This window comes from Sceloporus occidentalis, unplaced genomic scaffold (genome assembly GCF_023333645.1).
Source record: "Sceloporus occidentalis isolate IW3139 unplaced genomic scaffold, rSceOcc1.0.p SCAF_184, whole genome shotgun sequence".
NCBI lineage: Eukaryota > Metazoa > Chordata > Lepidosauria > Squamata > Phrynosomatidae > Sceloporus > Sceloporus occidentalis.
In genome coordinates, this window is record NW_028317164.1 from 1,076,411 (window position 1) to 1,099,512 (window position 23,102).

The window sequence follows — 23,102 nt, forward strand, 5'->3', positions numbered from 1 at the left end:
AAACTACCTGAGAGTTTAATGGAGTCTCATCATCTGGCATCATATAGCGACATAACTTTGACTTGAACTCCACTTCTTGCTGACCCAGAGGTTTTGTGTCTTCTATTTGCTTTCGAATGTCATTGATTTTCTGTTCCAACTCAATGAGAGAGACGGAGTGTTTCAGAGACAAGCTGAGTAAAGAAGAAAAAAATGGGGAAAAAAGTAGTTTCTTTGTACACACATGTTCTAGGTTTCATAATACTTTCATAAAACTTTACTGGGTGGGAATGTGTTTCCAAGAGATGAACAAGGAAAAAAAATCTCAAGAATTTGTTATTCCTTGTAGTAATCTTGTTGGGGATTGTAAACTCATTTGAGCAGGGCCCTCCTCACCTGTTATCTCTGTGAGTCAATTTATGTTACATACTACTTGTTATGTCCTGTCTACCCATTGTACAGCGCTACAGAATTTGATGGTGCTATAAAAAACAATAAATAATAATAGATGCAGGGAGCAGAATTAGAGAATCCCAGCCAGAATAACCTTCCTTCCAAGTGCTGCTTCTGCAGAAGATGAAATGTGATTTCACAGTGCCTTACTTCTTGCATTTCAAGTCCAGAGCCTTAATCCTTTCTGCCCAAATGTCGCAACTGCCCTAGTTTGGCTCTCAGTCTTCATGTTGGATATTTTCCTGCAGCCTGATATGCGTCAGTAATAGCCTTAGAGATCCATCGGCCTACTTTATGTATTAATATGCTCTTGCTTTTAGTTGCATCTGAAAATGCTCTCCATGCATATAATTGCCTTGTCACTGAGGGAACTGTCAGCCATGCTGGGCAAAGCTCTGCTGAATAGCGAGGGGTAAAGAATGGCACTAGATTTTAAATGGGAAAAACGCAGATATTGCTATATGACAGTCAATCCCTCATGTCTTTTCTAGACATCCATTCTTGTCCAAAGTGTAAAGATTCACCCTGGGCGATACTGGATTTGAGAACTACCGTATTTCCCCATGTATAAGATGCACCTTAATTTTGGGGCTCGAAATTTGAAAAAAAATGTATTAAATAAAGTTATTGAACTCAAGTTTTATTCATCATAAAATTCATACTCATCATCCTCATCCATGAACCGCCCGTAAATTAACCCGAAAGACCCCATCAACCATAACTGCCCCTAAATGAACCCTAAAGATCCCATCAACCATAACTGCCCCTAAATTAACCCCAAACACCCCATTAGCCATAACTGCCCCTAAATTGACCACCACCTCCCCTAATTTTCAGCAGCCCAAATATTAATTTTATACTTACTGTTAGATAAGTTGCTGAGCAGTGTGGATGCTATAAGGAAAGGGGCAGGGCCAATCAGTGTGACTGCAGGGAGGGACTGGAAAGCAGAAAGGGGCAGGCTCAATCGTCAGTGTGACTGCAAGGAGGGACTGGGAAGTAGTACCGTATTTGCTCGATTATAAGACGACCCTGATTATAAGACGACCCCCCAAAATCTGAATATTAACTTAGGAAAAAAAAGAAAAAGCCTGAATATAAGACGACCCTAAAGGAAAAAAGTTTTACCAGTAAATGTTAATTCATCTAAACTATTTTTTTAAATAAAAGCTATGATTGAGTTACGCACATCTGCCCCCAGGCTTGCCACACCAATATGGCACTGTGGCCCATGATATGCCTTTTAACCCTCTATATGCCACTGTGCCCCATGGCATGCCTTTTGACCCCCTATGTGCCACTCTGCCTCCAGAAATGCCTTATACCCCTATATCCCATTCTGGCATTTAGGGGGTTAAAATGCATATTATGGGGCAAAGTGGCATATAGGGAGGTATAAGGCATTCCAGGAGGCAGAGTGGCATTAAGGGAGTTAAAAGGCATTGTATAGAGCACTCTGCCTCCAGAAATGCCTTACACCCCTATATGCCACTCTGGCATTTAGGGGGTTAAAAGGCATATTATGGGGCAGAGTGGCATATAGGGAGGTATAAGGCATTTCAGGAGGCAGAGTGCTCTATTAAATGCCCCCTTAATGCCACTCTGCCTCCTGTAATGCCTTATACCTCCCTATATGCCACTCTGCCCCATAATATGCCTATTAACCCCTTAAGTGCCAGAGTGGCATATAGGGGTATAAGGCATTCCAGAAATGTCCTATGCCCCCATTTAACACACACACACACGCACACACACACACACACTTACCGGTGCTTTCAATTTCCTGCTGTATTGCCGGGGCAGCGGGTTGACGTCTCCTTCCGCTGCAGCCGGAAGGAGGTGGAGTTGGCAGCAGGGGTTTGTCTGCGTCCGTCGCGCATACCTTCCCCGGCTGTCAGAGATCAGTCGGGGAAGGTATGCGCGACGGACGCAGACAACCCCCACTGCTAGCCACACCTCCTTCCGGCTGCAGCGGACATTGTCTACGCGGATCGCGTAGACGTCAATCCGCTGCCCCGGCAATACAGCAGGAAGCACCGGTAAGTGTGTGTGGGTGTTAAATGGGGGGGGGAGACAGGAGGATCCAGGTCCCCTGCAGCGGTGCGGGGGATCTGGATCTTAGTCTCATAATCAGACCTCTATTTGAGGTCTGATTAGAAGACGACCCCGATTAGAAGACGAGGGGTATTTTTCAGAGCATTTGCTCTGAAAAAAACCTTGTCTTATAATCGAGCAAATACGGTAACTGCTGATGGGCGTTTGGGGCGGAATTTTTTGCCGCTCTGTCAGGGTACCAGTGAATCAGGATAGAGGCAAAAAGGTACTGGTCAAAATGTTTATTAAAATAAAATAATTGCCGAGGAGTCAATCTTTTGGCCTCGGAGAGGTAGGTCAAATTCTTGTGATCCGTTAAAATCAAAACAGGTGTCGTGGTCCCCTCAAGGAGATGACGCCATTCCTTGAGTGCCAGAATTATAGCCAGAAGTTCCCTATCACCAATCTCGTAGTTGCATTCGGCTGGAGAGAGTCTTTTAGAGAAGAAGCCACACGGGTGTAGCGGGCCTTCAGGTTTAGGACGTTGAGACAGAAGGGCGCCTACTCCTGTCTCAGACACATCTACCTCCAGGATGAATGGTAGTGTCGGGTCTGGGTGGACCAAGACGGGAGCGGACGCGAATGCTTTTTTCAAATCCTCAAACGCCTGAATTGCAACCAGAGGCCATCGTAAAGGATCACCATCTTTTTGGGTGAGGTCAGTAATGGGTTTGACTAAATCAGAGAAGTTGCGTATGAACTTGTGGTAATAATTAGCAAAACCGAGGAAGCGTAGGACAGACCGAAGACAAACAGGACGAGGCCAATGAAGTACCGCAGAAACCTTTTGAGGGTCCATAGAAAAGCCCTTATCAGAAATAATATAGCCCAAAAATGCAACCTGGTTTTTATGGAACTCGCATTTTTCCAACTTGCCAAGGTCAGGAGTCCAGAAATCCACGTAGTCCAAAAGCAGGCAGGAGTCAGCACCAGAATGGGAGTCAGACAGGCTGGGTCATACACAAGAATCAAACACTGGAAGCACACACTCACAGGTCCAGAACCACGAAAGGGCAACCAGCAACTGAACTAGCTGGTTAATATAGTCACAGCCTGCAGGAAGAGGAGGGGTTAACTTGGACATAAAAGTTGGAAGAGGAAGGGGGTGCGGCCTAACAAACAGAGAGCCATGAGGAGGAAAGCCAGTGTAGGTAGGCCGAAACCCTGACAGTACCCCTCCCCTAACGACCCCTCCCCCATGGGGAGGGACCAGGTTTAGAGGGGAAGTGCGTATGAAAATAACCAAACCCTCTCCCCGACCTGGTAGGAAGGAGCCGGAAACCGTTTGCGGTCAGCCTGGAGCTCGTACCGTCGTGCTGATAACTGCAGTGAGTCCTTGACCCGTGCCCACATGGATCGGAGTTCGCGTAGACGGTCCTCGAGAGCAGGGATGCTCTGGGGTGGAAAACTATCGGGTAGCATAGCATGCAACATCCCGTAGTTTACCAGGAAAGGCGGTGGATACATGGCTATTATGAGCAAACTCCGCCCAAGGCAACAGGTCAGACCAGTTGTTCTGATGATCCGAAATGTAACAACGAAGGTACTGCTCCAAGCCCTGGTTTGAGCGCTCTGCGGCTCCGTTAGATTGTGGGTGGTAGGCAGAGGAAAAGGAAAGGCGTATCCCCAACTGGAGACAAAAGGCACGCCAAAAGCGAGACACAAACTGACTCCCTCTATCCGAGACTATTTCTTTAGGTATTCCGTGCAGCCTAAAGATCTCCCTCGTAAAGACGTTTGCCAATTTTTGCACAGACAGGAGTTTCTTAAGTGGGATACAGTGGCACATCTTGGAGAACCGATCCACTACCATCAGAATGACAGTATTGTTCTGGGAGGGAAGAAGTTCCACAATGAAGTCCATGGAAATGTGTGTCCAGGGTCTTTTCCCCATTGGGAATAGGTTGCAGTAAACCCACAGGAAGATGCCTCAGATCTTTACTTTGAGCACAGGTCTGGCAGGAGGCAACAAATTCCTTAATATCATTACGGATCTTGGGCCACCAGAACTGACGGGTCATACCCCAAATCATTTGATTCTTACCAGGGTGGCCCGCGGCCTTGGAACAATGGTAAGTGCGCAACAAGGAATGTCGGAGGGGAACAGGTACGTAGCACTTGCCAGGCGGTGTGCACGTTGGAGCCTGATTTTGCGCAGCCAGGATTTTCTCCCCCAATGGGGAGGTCAGACTGGTAGGGATGCTTGCCAGGATGCGACCGGGAGGAATAATCGGTGTAGGAGGCACTTCTTCTCTGGAAGAGGAAGTCAATTGTTGGGATAAAGCATCCGCACGTACGTTTTTCGAGCCCGGGAGATAAGATACCAGAAAATTAAACCTGGAAAGGAATAAGGCCCACCGAGCTTGCCGAGGAGTCAATCTTTTGGCCTCGGAGAGGTAGGTCAAATTCTTGTGATCCGTTAAAATCAAAACAGGGGTCGTGGTCCCCTCAAGAAGATGACGCCATTCCTTGAGTGCCAGAATTATAGCCAGAAGTTCCCTATCACCAATCTCGTAGTTGCATTCGGCTGGAGAGAGTCTTTTAGAGAAGAAGCCACACGGGTGTAGCGGGCCTTCAGGTTTAGGACGTTGAGACAGAAGGGCGCCTACTCCTGTCTCAGACGCATCTACCTCCAGGATGAATGGTAGTGTCGGGTCTGGGTGGACCAAGACGGGAGCGGATGCGAATGCTTTTTTCAAATCCTCAAACGCCTGAATTGCAACCAGAGGCCATCGTAAAGGATCACCATCTTTTTGGGTGAGGTCAGTAATGGGTTTGACTAAATCAGAGAAGTTGCGTATGAATTTGCGGTAATAATCAGCAAAACCGAGGAGGCGTAGGACAGACCGAAGACAAACAGGACGAGGCCAATTAAGTACCGCAGAAACCTTTTGAGGGTCGATAGAAAAGCCTTTATCAGAAATAATATAGCCCAAAAATGCAACCTGGTTTTTATGGAACTCGCATTTCTCCAACTTGCAGTATAAACCATTCTCTCTGAGGCGTTGGAGGACACGTTTGACGTCACTGATATGGGTCTCGAGAGAAGGCGAGTGTATGAGTATATCGTCAAGGTAAAATGTTTATTAAAATAAAATAATAACAAGAATCCAAAACATAAGACAAGCGGGTGGTCGTAGAACAAGCCAAGGTCAGGAGCCAGAACGGGTAGTCATAGGAGCCAAGGTCAGGAGTCCAGAAATCCACGTAGTCCAAAAGCAGGCAGAAGTCAGCACCAGAATGGGAGTCAGACAGGCCGGGTCATACACAAGAATCAAACACTGGAAGCACACACTCACAGGTCCGGAACCACGAAAGGGCAACCAGTGTAACGGCCGGGAATGGTCAGGATCAGTAACTGAGGATCCACAGTGCAGAACCCAGACACGAACCAGAACAGGCGTCTGGGACACGGGTAAAGCAGTCCACAAAGCCGAGGTCGAGGATTGGAGAAGTCAGGATAGCCGTGAGACGTAGCCGAGGTCAAGGATTGGTGAAGTCAGGATAGCCGTGAGACGTAGCCGAGGTCAGAACCAGAACAAACAGGATAACTGAGAAGCACGAGCAGAGCCCAGAGAACAAGCAATGAATCTCTTTGACAGGCAGCCAGCGGACAGCTAAGGAGCCCTAAAATAGGCCCCAGGCAGATAACCCCGCCCCAAGCCAAGTGCACAAATAGATGGAGAAATGGCCTGCACATGCGTATACTGCCACAGGAGTAAATGGTCGGCTATCATTGGAGTGGCCTGCGCATGCGCAGGGTCCGACGGCATCTGCGGGAGGTTGCTGCAGCCGTAGCCATAGGTAAGGTGGTTACAACCAGCAACTGAACTAGCTGGTTAATATAGTCACAGCCAGCAGGAAGAGGAGGGGTTAACTGGGACATAAAGGTTGGAAGAGGAAGGGGGTGCTAACAAACAGAGAGCCATGAGGAGGAAAGCCAGTGCAGGTAGGCCGAAACCCTGACACGCTCCCCTGAAATGTGCCGCCCCTCTACAATCTACAACCACTGTATAAGACGCACCCAGTTTTTAGACCCCACATTTTTTGAAAAAAGGTGTGTCTTATACATGGGGAAATAAGTCGATAGATCAATCTGATTCCTATGAAATGCCAAAACACTTTCAGCATGAATTTAACCCCTTGATGACAATTGACGGTCCGGGCACGTCATGTACTAACATCCGGTTAGCGGCAATCAATGTGCCAGGACCGTCATGGCTTTAAACGGGTGGAGAAAGCAATCTACGTTGGCTTTCTGCACCCAAACAGTGTTGCTGTAATGCCTCGATGTCTGTATGGGGGCGGACACCTGTTTTAAAAGATTTTAGGAAGCAATCAACGATCGCTTCCTAGACTTCAATGGTGTCGCTGAAATGCCTGGATACCGAGGCATTCAGCGACACCAAACACCAACCCCAGGCAAGATGGAAAAAGTTTCCAAGAGGGTCCTGAGAACTCTGGCTCCACTTGCAGGTTGAATACAGGTACTGCATTGAACCATGCAAGTCAATGGAGCCCAGCTTTCTAAAATAATAATAATAATAATAATAAAATAAAAATAATAAATGAAATTAATGAAATGAAAAAATGAAAATAGTTTCAAAATAAAATAAAATGGTAACATGTAAAAATAAAGTACAATGTGAGTTGGAGAAATACACACAAAAAATACTACCGCAAGCTTTGACAAAGGCTGGTGGTAAAATGCATCCATTTTAAATACCCTGGGTAGTTTTAAAAAAATATATGGTTTTATAGGGCACAGTGAATTGGCCAGGCTCAAAGATGTACTAATTAGGGCATGGGCAGTGGATCACCAAATGTCAGAGTTCAACATTGAAAAATGCGCATGCCCCAAGTGTGGCCTTTGACCCCAAACAGCCAGGCAACCCCAATGCATGGGGGGCATCACTGTAGTCAGGAGATGTTACTGAACACATATAGGGGTGTTGTGTGACAGTGACATATACCAGGACTTGTTAATTCATACCTGATGTTAAATGTGTGTGACAAAGACTGGTGGTAGAATAAGTGCATGGAAAAGTTAAAATATTAGCATTTGAAATACCCTGGGGTTTGATGGGGTAAATTGCATTGGCCAGCTTCAAAGATACCTAAAATACCACATGGGGGGGAGAATTACCAGATCTGGAAAAAATGGTGTTGAAATAGCAAAACGCTACTTGTACTTATGGCCCCATAACATGCAGAAAAAAGCAAAAAAACATTAAAAACCTTGGGTATTTCTAAACTCAGGACAAATAGTAGAATCTTTTTTTCATTAGCTTTTATAGATGAGTAAAATATAAGTAACATTCTGAAAAAGTCTTGTGTGGGTTCAATAAACGGGAAAGAAGAAAACTACAGCTAAACACAAGCACCACATAGGGTCACTATAAAATATATTGGCAACAGGAGCAGATGATTGTTATGTCCCGATATGTAAAACTAAAAAAGAATTCAAAGAGGATGTACTTTCCCCCCCACACACACAATTGCACCCGCAAAAATACAATCTCCCATTTATTCCCCCATATGTTCCAAACAACATAGTAAAAGTAGCTTAACCCCTTAAGGACCAGGCTGTTTTTTATTTTTTGCTCCATTTGGACCAGGGCTGTTTTAACACTTTTGCGGTCTTCGTGTTTAGCTGTAATTTTCTTGTCAACCATTTAGTGTACCCACACGTTATATGTTGCTTTTTTCAGGACAAGAAAGGCTTTCTTCAGAAACAATTTTGATCACTTCTTCTCACTTTCATTTGAAAAATCTTTTACTTATCCAAAAAGCTAATGAAAAAACCTGCTAAATATATTATATTTGTCCTGAGTTTAGAAATACCCAATATTTTTATGTTTTTGGGCAATAAGTACAAGTATCTTTAAAGCCAACCAATGCAATTTACCCCATCAAACCATATACTTTTGAAAACTAGACACCCCACGGTATTTCAAATGCTGGTATTTTAACCATTTCCATGGACTAATGACCCTTGTCAAACTTTTGGTAGTAATTTATTTTGTGTTTTTATCACAAAAATAACACTTCAGGTATGGATTTACAGCTCCTGGTGTATGTCACTGTCAAAAAACACCCCAATATGTGTTCAGCAACATCTCCTGAGTACAGTGATACCCCATATGGGTGTCAGGAACCGGGTCCATACAGACGACTGTAAAGACCCAGAGTGCCCAAAGATGGAGTTCAGGAGGTATTGCGCAGTAGTGGAGTTGGACAGGGCCTGATGCAGGGCGACTGCACTCTCCCGGGTGGGCATCTAGGGTTGTGCAGCCACATACTAGCACCCTGACATAGCAGCGGATGTTGTCCAGAACAGAGCAGAACGAAACTTGGCTGGATGTGGAAATCTGAACAAAACTTGGATCTGACAAAACAAACAAAACTTGGAGATATCCTGCAGGCACCCTGGAGCAGGCAAAAGGCCTTGTTGTCCTGTCCTGTCTTGTATCCCCGGTAGAGGGGTATCCTGTCTTATAACCCTGGTAGAGGGGTATCCTCTGTCTTGTAACCCCGGTAGAGGGGTGTCCTCTGTCTTGTAACCCCGGTAGAGGGGTGTCCTCTGTCTTGTAACCCCGGTAGAGGGGTGTCCTGTCTTGTAACCCCGGTAGAGGGGTGTCCTGTCTTGTAACCCCGGTAGAGGGGTGTCCTGTCTTGTAACCCCGGTAGAGGGGTGTCCTGTCCTGTTCATGTCGGATCTTGAGTATTCCTTGTCTTGTTCCCTGTTGTGCCCTGTATTATGTATATCTTGTCTGGTTATGGTTCTTGCTTGGTCTCCCTGTCTTTCTTGTTATGTTTCCGCTATATACTCTGCTTAGCTTCCCTACTCTCAGCCTGCAGCATCCTGCACATGATTCCAGTGCTATGTCTCATGCCTGCTCCAGGGTGCCTGCCGGATATCTCCAAGTTCTGTTCTGTCATCATCCACTGCTATGTCAGGGCGCTGGTATGTGGCCGCACAACCCTAGATGCCCACCGGGAGAGTGCTGTCGCCCTGCACAGGCCCTGTCCAACTCCGCTCCTGCACTCTAACTCCTGAACACAATCTTTGGGCGTCTGTATGGACCCGGTTTGTGACAATGGGTTTGTCGGTTGTTTGGGAGGTAAAATGTCACATTTAGGGAGTGCGCATTTTTCAACTTGGAAATTTGACAGCTGGTCCTACTGTCCCATGTCCTCATTGGGCCATCTTTGAAGCCGGCTAATTCTATTTACCCCATCAAACCATATATTTTTTAAAACTAGACACCCCAAGTTATGCTAGTATTTTAACCCTTTTCATGCATGAGATTCTACCACCAGCCTTTGACAAAATTTGTGGTAGTAATTTTTTTTGTCACACAAATTGGACTTCAGGTGTAAATGTACAGCTCCTGGTACATGTCACTGTCAAACAAGACCCCACATGCATGGGTTTGTCTGGTGTTTGGGGGCTAGAAGGCCACATTTGGGAAATCCGCTTTTTTCCCCATTTTGGTCAGTCTGTGCCTATGCCCTATCTTTGAACCCGGCCACTCCAATTTACCCCATCAAACCATTAATTTTTTTAATGTAGGCACCCCTTAGGTGTTTTAAATGCTTTTAACACTTTCCATGTCTGAATTTCCGGGAAGATACACCGCTAATTTTAGCACTTGCTCATAATAAACTTTATTTTTGTTTACTTATTTTATAATTTTTTGACATTTTTTTTTTCTCAATTCTCAGTTTATTGAAATAGAATTAAAGACAATACAATACAAACACCACAGATATAAAGTGCAGTACAAAATAGACAGATGAGTGGTGGAGTTAGCATGACAAGCGATAACACATCTATCAGGCACAGCATGAAAAATACCCTAACAAGAGGGTAAACCGTAAACGCATTATTAGCATATACAACAAGAATCCACTCAAGTGACAGTCGGCTGGTGGGGCACAGTAAATCACAGTTGGAGGAACTGAGAAGTTAGTAACTCAGAACCGAACTGAGAAACAAACAACGCGTTAACAAAGAAATGGACGTAGTACAAAAAGGAAAGAAGTACCATGCTGAGTATGGATGTAGCTGGAGAGTGGACACACGCAAGATAAATACATCAAAAAGTTAGACACGGCATAAATCCGAGAAGATAAACTAAGCAGGATCTTGAGCCGGAGGAGAACCAGGGAGACCCGGCAGTACCCTCTGAAAGGTAGGTGATCGAAGGAGGTCTTGCCAAGGCAGCCACTTCAGACAATTTTTATAACCAGAGCCCCGAGACGACATCACCAGATCCTCCATTTGACACAGAAAGTTAACATATGACAGCCAAGCAGAGATCGGAGGAGTGATGGGTTGCTTCCAGAACCTAGGGACAGTGGCCCTGGCGGCGTTAAGGAGCTGGATAGTCAGAGAACGTTTATAGGATCCCAGGCTCGACCATGTGTGATGGAGGAGGACATTCCCAGGGGTGAGGTGAAAAGCAGGATCGACAATCGCCCGAAGCACCGCTTCGACAGCGGCCCAGAATGGTCGCACCAGAGGGCAGGCCGACCATATATGGAGGTAGGAGCCAACGATTGCATCACACGGCCAGCATTGCGGGGGAACATGAGGTAGGAAATGGTGAAGCTCCGCTGGAACCTTATACCATCTGGTAAGTAATTTATAGGACGTTTCCTGAAGTTTATAGGAGATGGCCCTCTTATGGGTGAGAAGGAGGACTTTGGTCCAATCCACATCATCCAGGGAGAGACCCAGATCCCTTTCCCACAGACCCAGGAAGTATGGCTTAGCCTGAGATCAGCGTGACACGTACAAATTATACATAGTGGATAGAAGGTGGGCGTGACAATCCCTATCAGCACAAATAATTTCGAAAGGAGTACACGGAGTCGCAGGGTCATATAAAGGAGAAAGCGCCAACAGGAAATGTTTGATTTGGTGATACAAAAAAATTAGGCTAAAAGATACCGGAGTAGTCTGGGACAAGGAGGAGACCGACCGGAGCGTACCATCTAGGTAAAGATGGTGAAGTCGTTGGACCTTCACTCTGTCAGGTAACAGATGACTAATAACACCGTCACCCATACCCGGAGGAAAGGCCGGGTTGTAGGAGATAGGACACAAATGGCCGGGGGACCCCAACCAGCCCAACCGCTTCAGATGTGTCTGAAGCACCCGTAGCGTGGGAAGCACAGTCGGGTGGTCACGAATCATAGGGCGACGGTGAATGTCCGCCAACCAAGGCACAGACGAAATGTCAGCCCCAAAGGAGGAATCCTCAATGTGCACCCACTGCTTAAGGGAGTGAGCCGCCCACTCCACCACCCTGCGCACATGTGAGGCGATCCAATACCCCTCGACATCTGGGAGGCCCAAGCCGCCTCGGTCTTTAGGACGAGTCAGGTAATTAAAGCCAAGTCCAGACCACACGAATTTGGTGAGAACTCTACGCCACGCCCTAAGATAGGATCTAGGGAGATACACAGGAAGGGACTGAATCAGATATAAAAATCTCGGGAGGATGTTCATCTTCAGAACACCCACCCTACCAAGCCAGGAAATATGCGGGAAAGACCATCGCCTAAGGTCAGTAATGACCGAAGACAACAGTGGGACAAAATTAACCTTAACCAGGGTAGAGAGGTCCGCTGGAATGTGGACACCGAGGTAAGTCAAATACTTGTCCACCCAATGAAAGGGAAATAATGATTGAATAGATGCTTTCAGGGATGAGGGAACATGAGACCTCAGAATCTCGGACTTTTGGATATTAATCTTGTACTGGGAGACCGTATGGAACCGTTGAAGCTCGGCCGTGACATGCGAAAGGCACGTCAGCGGGTCGGAGAGCATGCAGAGCATATCGTCTGCTTAAATAGAAAGCTTATATTCAATCCCCGCCACCGTGAGGCCAGAAACACCACGGTTCGAGCGGAGAGAGTTTGCGAGGGGTTCCATCATTAAAATAAATAATAAGGGGGACAGGGGACAGCCCTGTCTCGTGCCGTTGGCCAATAGGAAGCGTTCAGATAAGACACCATTGACCTTCACACAAGCCGAGGGTAGGGCATAGAGGGCACGCACCTGATGTATGAAGCGAGAGCCCAACTCCAACCGCTCCAAAACCCGAAATAAGAAGGCCCACGAGACCCTATTGAAGGCCTTCTCCGCGTCAAAGGATACCAGAAGAAAGGAAGGGAGTCTGCCTATGCTGAGCCTGCGCCAGGAGGGGAAAATTTAAGGGCCCTCTCTATCTCCTCCAAAGTGATAGGGGAATTAAGACCTTCCCTATCCGAGCGCGAAACGTGCTTATTGAGATGTTTAGTCAGATACTCATCCATGAGCGACGTGGTATGGGAATCGGGTTCACGACCCTGGGAGATGTTGTAAAGCTCCCGATAGTAGGTCGCGAAACAGGCAGCTATGTCCTTAGTGGTGTGGTACAGAGAGCCTTTGGCGTCCCTGATCTTGGGGATAAACGAAGCAACTCTCTTAGCGCGCAGAGCACGGGCAAGCAGTTTCCCGGGTTTGTCACCCAATTCGTAAAAGTGTTTCCTGGTGAGGAGATAATTTCTGCGCAATTTAGAATCTAGAAGGGTCACGAGCCGGGATCTAAGCGCCCGTAGCTGTTCCAATATCTCGGCAGACAGTGAGAACTTATGTTGAAGCTCAAGTTCCGCTATGTGACGAGACAAAGAGGAAAGCTCAGCCTGGTTAAGTCTCTTACGTTGCGAGCCCAATCTGATAAGGTGACCCCCTAATAACGGCTTTATCTCCCAGACCGTCGAGATAGGGGTGTCGGGGAGAAGATTTTCCTCAAAGTAGTGTCGCAGGTGTGACATGAGATCCGCGACACACGCAGGGGAATCAATCAAATTTTCATTGAGGCGCCAGCACCATACCCTTGGAGGGAGTAGGGGTAAGCGTAAGGTTAGGTGTACCAGGACGTGATCACTGAGAGTCTGAGACCCAATATCAGCGGAATAAAGATAGAAGAGAGGTGGTGGTGGGAAAGGAAGAGGGAGTCAATACGAGTATATCTATTGTGTGGGGGGGAAGGTGTAATCCAATGTAGAGGGGTGAAGGACCCGCCACGCGTCAACCAACTGTTTTAGGAGAAGCATACGTTTGACCCGCTTAATTTTAACAAATGGGATATGGGAGGTCCCCGCAGAGCAGTCGAGCCTGGGATCCAGGACCATTTTGAGGTCGTCCCCGTAGATGGTTATGCCCTCCTGAAAATCCGCTAGTTTAGAAAGAAATTTCACTAAGAAGGGGACTTGATCCCTGTTAGGGGCGTAGACTGTAGCTAGCGAGATTTTATGAACTCCCAGACAGCCCTGAATCATGAGACCTCTACCCTCCTCATCCCTCCATATATCGATAAGGCGAAAGGGAAGAGATTTGTGAAGTAGTATAGCCACGCCCTTAGTTTTAGATTGAGGGGAAGTGGAAAAGAAAGCTGATTGGAAATATCTATCCTGGAGTTTAAGCTCCTTAGAGCGAATAAAATGAGTCTCCTGTAAGAAGGCAATTTTGGCATGAAAGGAGTGCAAAACATGAAGCAGTCTAAATCTCTGCTGTGGCTTGTTTAATCCCCTCACATTGAGGGAAGTGCATTTAACAAGAGTGTCAGACATATATACCCAGCATTAAGGAGGGGAATAGCCGTGAGCAAGGTACTAATACGTCAATGAAAGTAAACAAACAGAAACACACCGGTAACCAAAAAAAACAAAATAGGGCGAACATGTGCCCGATGTAGTCACGTCGAATCGTGAGCCAATTGACCATGCTAGTGGTCAAAACCCTAGGACCCTGTCCCAGAGGGCAAAGTGGGTAGGCTCTGGTGGGGGATAGCATGCGAGAGGTAGTGTAGGTGTGTAAGAGAGAGGTGTGTAATGAGGTGCAGGAGCATCCTCTTCGTAGATGAAAAGTAAAGAAAAGAAAAAAGAAAACCACGAAGAAAAATCCATAGCTAGAGACATGGGAGTGTGTGTGTGTGAAGGTGATGACCAAAGATCCGAACCCCTAGTAGGGAGGCAGGTGGAAGGCATCCAAATACTATCAGGAAAAGTGTAAGGTCATATGGGGAGAGGGGACCAAAAGATGATGTAGTGAAAACCCCTAAGGCCATAATATGTGCGCGTAAGTGTGCGAGACCCGGGAAGGGTGCAGTCGTATGAGGACAACGTAGCCTAACGTACATGAGTGAGACAAGAGAAGCGGACACCACCACGGCTACAGAGCATGCAAACGCTGATCATCAGCATGGAGGAGGCCGCTAAAGCACTACAGCGATGTAAAGCCAAGGTAACGGATATTAAAATCAAAAACAAATCAGAAATATAAAAAAAAAACCGAAACAATAAAAACAGTAAGGAAATAATTAAAGTCCTAAGGCACAGGTAATCATGTAAATGAGTGCAACAGTATCTCGGAAACCAGCATACAATTCTCCTCCAGTATGAGCACACAGGTGGGGTAGGTAAGTATGTCCCAAGGCAGTCATACCTGAAGGCAGAAAGAAGAGAGCATAATGCGGGAACCAGAAGCAGGGCGTTCATGAAGGTAGACGATCGGAGACGCTAAAGTGAGGGAGACAAAAAGGTGTCCGAGGCCACAGCGTCATGTCCAGGAGCCAACCACATACTGCACGGAGCGAAGAGCAGGGGTCCGGTGAGTATTCGGTCAAAGGTAGAGAAGGTGTCTAGGCGTCCGGCAACTTCTGCCTCTTGGTGCGACGTGGTCTAGGAGACCAATCCTTAGCGGGATCTCGGAGCGGAGCAATGGTCGGGAAGGTGACCTCCCAATCCAGGATAGTGAGGTGCGGAAGGCCGAGGTCCCGTAGAAATTGAGGAACGTCTGACGCCTGGCGAATGATGAAAGTGTCGCCGTCTTGACGAGCGGTCAGTGCGAAGGGGAAACCCCACTGGTACGGTATAGAGGCCTCCCGAAGAGCAGCGGTAAGGGGTTTCAAAACGCGCCAAGTCTGCAAGGTGGACGGGGAGAGATCCAGATAGATAGAAATTGAGTTACCGTCCCAAGTAAGGCTCAACCGTTGTCTGCAGGCCCGCAGGATGTTTTCCTTCAATGGATAGTCCTGGAGTCGGCAGATGATGTCCCTCGGTGGGGCGTTGGCGTCGCCTCTGGATTTCAATGATCTATGTGCCCCGTCGAAGAAAATCTGTGTGTCGACGGGCCTTTGCAGGGCCTCGTTAAAAATCGTTTGAAGCGTGGTAGTTATGTCAGGCAGGAGTACCGACTCTGGGACCCCCCTCACCCGGAGGTTATTTCGCCGACCACGGTTGTCGAGGTCCTCGACCTTACGTGCCAGGAGTCGAAGCATGGTGGTCGGACATCTGGGAAAAGAGAGAGTCCACCATGGTAGCAATCTGGACATTGTCGTGTTTGACGGCAGCCACGCGGTCACCTAACTGGTGAACATCCGTTTTGATTTCGGCCAGCGCTTCACGAATACTCTGCGTGGCTTGCTCAATTAAAGGCACCATTTCTGCCCTCGTAGGCAGGAGGCGTAGCGCATCTTGTAGTGTGAGTTGATCGTGAAGTGGCGGGTCTGCACAGGAATCCTTGACACCATCATCATGCAAACTGGCGGGAGACGGCGCCATCTTGGCAAAAGAGTCCCGGGAGTCATGGTCTTGAGCGGCGTGGAAAAACGCCGTACCAAGGTAATAGCCTGCTTGTCCCTGCTCCCCTGTGCTTTCGGGGTCCCAGGGACCTTGGTGTGCTTGCCCATGTTGCGGTAAATCGTGGTAGACACGGAAAATACGGAGAGGGTCCCGCAGAGCTCCAAGATTATGCGGCCATCTTGTTAGGCTCTTTGACATTTTGCTGAAACGAGATGGTTCCCCTGATGGTGTCATCACTGCATAATTATTTTTCAATCTTACCACATTTTTTTACCATATTTTTGTTATATTTTACTAATCACAGTGTGATTAGAAAGCTGGGCTCCATTGGGCATGGTTGAATGCAGTACATGTATTTAACCTGCAAGGAGAGCCAGAGTTCTCAAGAGGGTCTGGAGACTCTCTTGGAAACTTTCGCCACTTATTTTTTTTAAAGGACGCGCCACCATGTTGCGAGTTGCAAAGTCTCTTGCAGTGGCGACAACATTGAAGTTTAAACTTTTAAAACGGGACATGTCTAGCCCAGGGAGGGGCTAGACATGGCCCCTGCTGCCGATCTCGGTATTGCTGGAATCGAGGCATCACAGCAACACCATTTAAGCTAAGAAAGGGATCATAGGTCACTTTCTAAGCTTTTTTTAATGAAACAACGTGACATTTTTGGGTGCCTGGTCTGTCATTGGACATTAAAGGTTTAAACGGTATAATTTTCTTACCCTTAGAGTGCCTGCTCCATACGGTAGCTGGCAAAGTAGATCTCTGTGGCCAGTTACATACATTGTACATAGCAAAATTTTTCACCTTCCCCAGCCCAATCGCCAAAGCTGTATGATCACTCCAAGAATGCAGTGTTAACCCTGCGATCGCCTTTTTTTTTTAGTTCCCAATACTTGAGTGGAGACCAGTCCAGACTCTGAGACCGATTGTGCAGGGTTAACCCCTCCAATGGTGCAATTGAAGGGGATAATGTTTGTCTCTTCAGCCCCCATAGGCTTGTGAGGACCAGCATTTAAAAGTTTTTTAAAAAAATATTCACCAGCACAGAACTGGATGCCTAAAGTACTTCAAAGTTAACTCTCAGTTAATTCTGCAGCAGTCAAAATCAGGACTGTACAGACTCAGAATAGTAGTGATCTGATCATTATGACAGCCACTGGATAACTCCTCCACAACCAAAGGGGAGTCATGCAGGTCAAACAACACTGATCAATACCAGGGATCTAATCTGATCACCGTACACTGATTTCACTCTCCAATAACAGTACGCGTTTTTATGAGGGTTATCTTGATGTACAGGGGTAAAACTGATATGCTGAACCTGAATTACATTCTCATGATTTGGGGGTCTCATGAGAATGTGTAACACTGACATGTGCCCAGGAGAGGCAGGGCATTCATATGAGTTTTCTTTGTTGTTCAAGTTGTAACACTGATATTCCACATACATGTGGTATCTATGTACTTGGCCTAGTAGAAGTTTTTGTGTGTGTTTTATTTCTTGTTCCAGATAGCTAAGCATGCAGCATCCATCCCAAAACATGCCTGGCATAAGAGTAGAGGAAAAAACTCATTTTTTTTGCATTTTTGGTTTACTTGAAACCACTTCACACACACTCATGGTTTGGGGGTCATGAACATGTAATGCTAACATACCACATTTATGTGGTATCTATGTGTTTGAAAGATATAATTTTTTCTGTTTTCCTTCTTGTTGCATATAGGCCAGGATACAGCAAACAAATTAACAAAGATAAACTTGTGCTTGTTTTATTGCCCTAGACATGAGCTTTTGAGGAAATATATGCTTTTGTTTATTTACTTTCACACTTAAACCAGGTTTACCACTTATTACCTTTTTTATAAAAATAGAAAACAACCAAAAATGATGGTTGTGTTATTACTGATTTTCAGTACATGTTTAAAAAAAAATTACACTACACAATACAAAATATACTCATGGGATGTAGTTTTTTTAAAGCATATTCATTTGAAAAACCTCATGCACTTTGGTAGTTTTATAAAATAAAGTAGTACAATGTTTTTTTATTATTATTTCTTATCTTCTAAAGGCTTTGTATGTTGTCGCATGATGCAAAATTCACACAAAGTCAGCTAAAAATGTGGGTGTTTGTTTTTTTTACTTTTTTATTGGGTGGAATGGTTTGTTAACCCCTTAAGGACCGGGCTCATTTTTCGTTTTGTACCCTGTGGGACCGAGGCTGTTTTGACACTTTTGTGGTGCTTGTGTTCAGCTGTAATTTTCTCCTCACCCATTTAGTGTACCCACATAAGTTATATATTGTTTTTTTCAGGACAAGATGGGCTTTCTTCAGATACCATCGTATCATCTTATTTACTATAAAAAAAATTAAAAAAACATGGTGAAAAATTGAAAAAAAAACACATTTTATGACTTTTATTTGAAAAATCTTTTACTCACCTAAAAAAGCAAGTAAAAAAACTAGCTAAATAGATTCTACTACTTGTCCTGAGTTTAGAAATACCCAATGTTTTTATGTTTTTTTGCTGTTTTTTGTAAGTTATAGGGCAATAAGTACAAGCAGCGTTTTATGATTTCCAAATCTTTTTTAACAAATCTGGTCAGTCTGCCTCCATCTCCTCTTTGGAACATCTTTGAAGCCGGTTAACTCAATTTTTTTTTCCACACAAATTGTACTTTAGTTATAGATATACAGGTGCTGGTATATGTCACTGTCAAACAACACGCCAATGTGTGTTCAGGAACATCTCCTGAGTGCAGTGATACCCGACATGCATGGGTTTGTCGGGTTGTTTCAGATTTAAAATGCCACATTTGGGAAGTGCGCTTTTTTTCTCCATTTTGGTCAGTCTGTACCTATGCCCTATCTTTGAGCTCGGCCACTCCAATTTACCCCATCAGCCATTTTTTTTATATATTAGACACCCCTTGGGTATTTGAAGTGCTTTTATTTTAACTCTTTGTTGAGATTTTTGAGAAATTTTAGCACTTGCTCAAAATAATAAACTTTATTTTTTAATTTTATTTTATTTTTTTAATACTTTTTTTATATTTTTTTTTACACATTTTGCTGATACTGGATGGTTCATCTAGTGACATCACTGCATAATTATTTTTAAATGCTAGCACATTTTTTTTTAATTTTTTTTTCCATTTTTTATTTATTTTTATTTTTTTTGAATATTTTACTAATCACATAGTGATTAGAAAGCTGGGCTCCATTGACTTGCATGGTTGAATGCAGTACCTGTATTGAACCAGCAAGTGGAGCCAGTTCTCTAGAGGGTCTGGAGACCCTCTAGCGAACTTTTTCGTCTTTATTGTTTTATTTCCCGGGCCGCCGCCATCTTGCTTGATGGCGAAGATCACCGGCAGCGGCGGCTGTGACCGCTCTCCGGAGCGGTCACAGCCCACCCAGAGGTAAGTGTTTGGTGTCGCTGGATGCCTCCTGATCGAGGCATTCCAGCGACACCATTTAAGTTTAAACGCTTTTAAAACGGGCGTCCGCCGCCATACAATGTATGGCGGCTGTTGACGCCCCGGAGAGGGGCCAGACATGGCCCCCGATGCCGATCTCGGCCTTGCTGAATGCCGTTTAAGCGAAGAAAGTGATCCTTGATCACTTTCTAAGCTTATTTAATTTTTTGACGGTTCAGGACCGTCAAAGGTCATTTAGTGACCTTCTTGTTATGACGGTCCTGAACCGGCAAAGGTCGCGAAGGGGTTAAGCGCCCACCCTCACTTTTGACCTATGCTCTCTAAACCCTGCATGGTAGCAGAGGTGAGGCTTTATAACCAGCGATAAAATAAAAAGTCTTGCCTGATGCTTAAAACATCTTAACACCCAAAATTATTGCATCATATGGTGAAAGTATAAACTTACAGCTAATAACCATGTGTTCACATAAAACAAGTGACAAGAGGTATTTCAGAGAGATCATAATTAGGGCTGCAACTAACGATTATTTTCATAATCGATTAGTTGGCCGATTATTTTTTCGATTAATCGGGTAAAAAAAAAAAACAATATGCAAATTTTTCATTTATTTAAAAAAAAACCTAATTTACAATGGCATTTCACGATTTGCCTTCTTATTTTACTGACATAATAATTAAAGCTATATTTTAACTAGAATCCAAAAAATACCAAAAAAAGCTTTACTAGTAAATATTCATGTAAACTATTTTTGCTCAGTTATGCATATCTCACCCCCAGCATACCCTTGATATGCCACCATGCCCCCTGATATGCCTTTTACCCCTATATGCTACTGAGATGCCACTGTGCCCCCTGATACACCTTATAGCCCCTTTATGCCACTGTGCCCCCTGCTATGCCTTATAGCCCCCTTATGCCACTGTGCCCCCTGATATGCCTTATAGCGCCTTTATGCCACTGAGCCCCCCCTGATACGCCTTATAGCCCCTTTATGCCACTGTGCCCCGATACGCCTTATAGCCCCTTTATGCCACTGTGCCCCGATACGCCTTATAGCTCCTTTATGCCACTGTGCCCCCTGATACGCCTTACAGCCCCTTTATGCCACTGTGCCCCCCATATAAGAAAAACTGACATTGCTAAAATAGGTATAAAAATATATGCTTTAATAAATATAGAAAAAAAAATACACAATACAATATAAATATATGGATAATATAAACAATAAATCAAATATTACAGACATCAAAAAAATCTACCTGCCCCACTAGGGGTTAATATATCAACAGAAGAAACACAGGGCAAATAAGCATAAAAATAAAGATAATAGTCCAGGCTTACCTTACCCAGTGGTGCTTACTTGTCCTGTTTTTCTTCTGTTGCTATATTAACCCCTGGTGGGGCAGGTGGCAGTGAGGTAAAGTAGCGGAGGTTGCGCACATCGCGCACTAAAATCCAAATCCCCTGAAGTGCTGCACGGGACCTGGATCCACACTGGCAGCGGGTAGGGGTCTGTGCGATGCACGCAGACAGGTGCTTCTCCCCTCCGCTTCCGTTGGGGCATCCATGATGGAAGCCGCACCGGAAGGTCACGTGACGCCGGGTTCAGTAATAGAAGCCCCAGCGGAAGTGTAGGGGAGAAGCGGAGGATGGCTGCGCGTTTTGCACAGACCCTCACCGGGTGGCAGAGAGGATCCAGGCAGCGTTGCGGGGGATCTGGATTCTAGTGTTACAATCCGATCTCTATTTGAGGTCGGATTATAGAAGGAGGGGAGTTTTCTAGAGCATTTGCTCTGAAAAAAAGCTAATTTTATAAATCGATAAAAATTGATTCAACTAATCGATTTTATCAATTCGTTGTTGCAGCCCTAATCATAATGCAAGAGTTAACCGTCTTTAACCCCTTCATTCCCCTATAGACGTACCGGGACGTCCAAAAAACGCCCACAAAGAAACCCCTATGGACGTCCCGGTGCGTCCAGCCATTCGTGCAGCGTCAGGGACACATCCCTGCCGCTGCACGGGAGACCAGGCTGTCGTTTGACAGTCTGGACTCCCCCCTGGCAGCAGAAGCCGGCATCGCCGGCTTTCTGCTGCCCGATCTCCCTTAACAGCTTCCGGCATGAAAGCCGGTAAGCTGTTACAGTTGAAAGTGCGCGATCGCGCAGTTGCAAACGCGCGATCGGGCATTCCCTTCCGGGTTACGTCACTGCTGACATAACCCGGAAGGTCATCGGAGGACAGAATATCCCCGCAGGGGATATGAGGCACAGATACGATGAGGCACAGAGACGCTGCGATCTCTATGAAGGTCTGTGAGGACCTGCATAGAGATCACAGTGTGATCGGTGCAGGGGGATCGCGGGGAGGGGAGTGAGAAACCATCTCTCTCACTCCCCCTCCCGTCCTGAAAGAGAAAAGCAGAAAAAAAAAAGTTAATTCATTTAAAAAATAATATTAAATAAATCATTAAAATAATAATATATATAATACAAAAATAAATTATAATGTGAGCTGTGATGTCATTGTGACATCACTGGCATGTTCAGGAGGTCCCTAGGAGGACCTCTAACCATTTCTGTGTAAAAATAATATATAAAAAATAAAAAAAAATGTAAAAAAAATTAAAAAAAAAAATATAAAAAAAGATAATAAAAAAATTATTAAAAAACCTTACTTCCCATTGCCCTAGCATAACATCTAGCCAGTATAACCCTTCTGCCCCCGTTCACAACCCCCAAACCCGTTAAGCCATAGGCATAAAAATTATACAAAATTCTACACCTTATAGTATGTTCCCTGGTGCTGGGAAAGTCTGGAAAATCTATATACCGTATTGGCTCGGATATAGGCCACCCCCGTATATAGGCCGCACCCTAAAAGTTTGGTGCTTTTTTAAAGAAAAAGTTTTTTTCTTTAAAAAAGCACCAAAAAACCATGCTGCCACTCTGTCCTCCCTCCCAGAGATATGCTACCACTGTCCTCCCTGCCCGAGATATGCTACCACTGTCCTCCTCCCTGCCCGAGATATGCTGCCACTGTCCTCCCTGCCCGAGATATGCTACCACTGTCCTCCTCCCTGCCCGAGATATGCTACCATTGTCCTCCTCACTTACCGGAGCAGACTCCCGGGTGTCTTGCGGGGCCGGCGGGGGACATCTACGCAATACGCGTATAAAACTTGATGTGCCGGCACCGGAAGTTGTATACGCGTATTGCGTAGATGTCCCCCGCCGGCCCCGCAAGACACCCGGGAGTCTGCTCCGGTAAGTCGGGGGGGGCAGAGGTAAAACGCATCGTGCGGACGGACTTAGACAACCTCCCGTGCCGGCACCCCCCCCCCCCCCGTGGGAAGTGCTGGCAGGGGAGGCTGTCTGAGCGTATCGGGGATTAGGATGCAGGTCCCCTGCACCGCTGCGGGGGATCTGTATCCTAACCCCGCTGCCTGCCCTGCACCCGGGATTGCATGTCCCGGGCGTCGGGCGCTAGACC

At 45.8% G+C, this 23,102-nt stretch overlaps 1 protein-coding gene across 1 annotated transcript in view; it reads right to left on the reverse strand.

Moving 5' to 3' along the window:
- LOC149278689 (peroxisomal biogenesis factor 3-like) overlaps window positions 1–23,102 on the reverse strand; it is a 131,431-nt gene that overhangs the window by 15,080 nt on the left and 93,249 nt on the right. Inside the window, exon 8 of the mRNA XM_089501874.1 lies at window positions 8–173. Coding sequence (XP_089358000.1) covers window positions 8–173 — 166 coding nt within the window. The remainder of the gene's footprint in view (window positions 1–7; window positions 174–23,102) is intronic.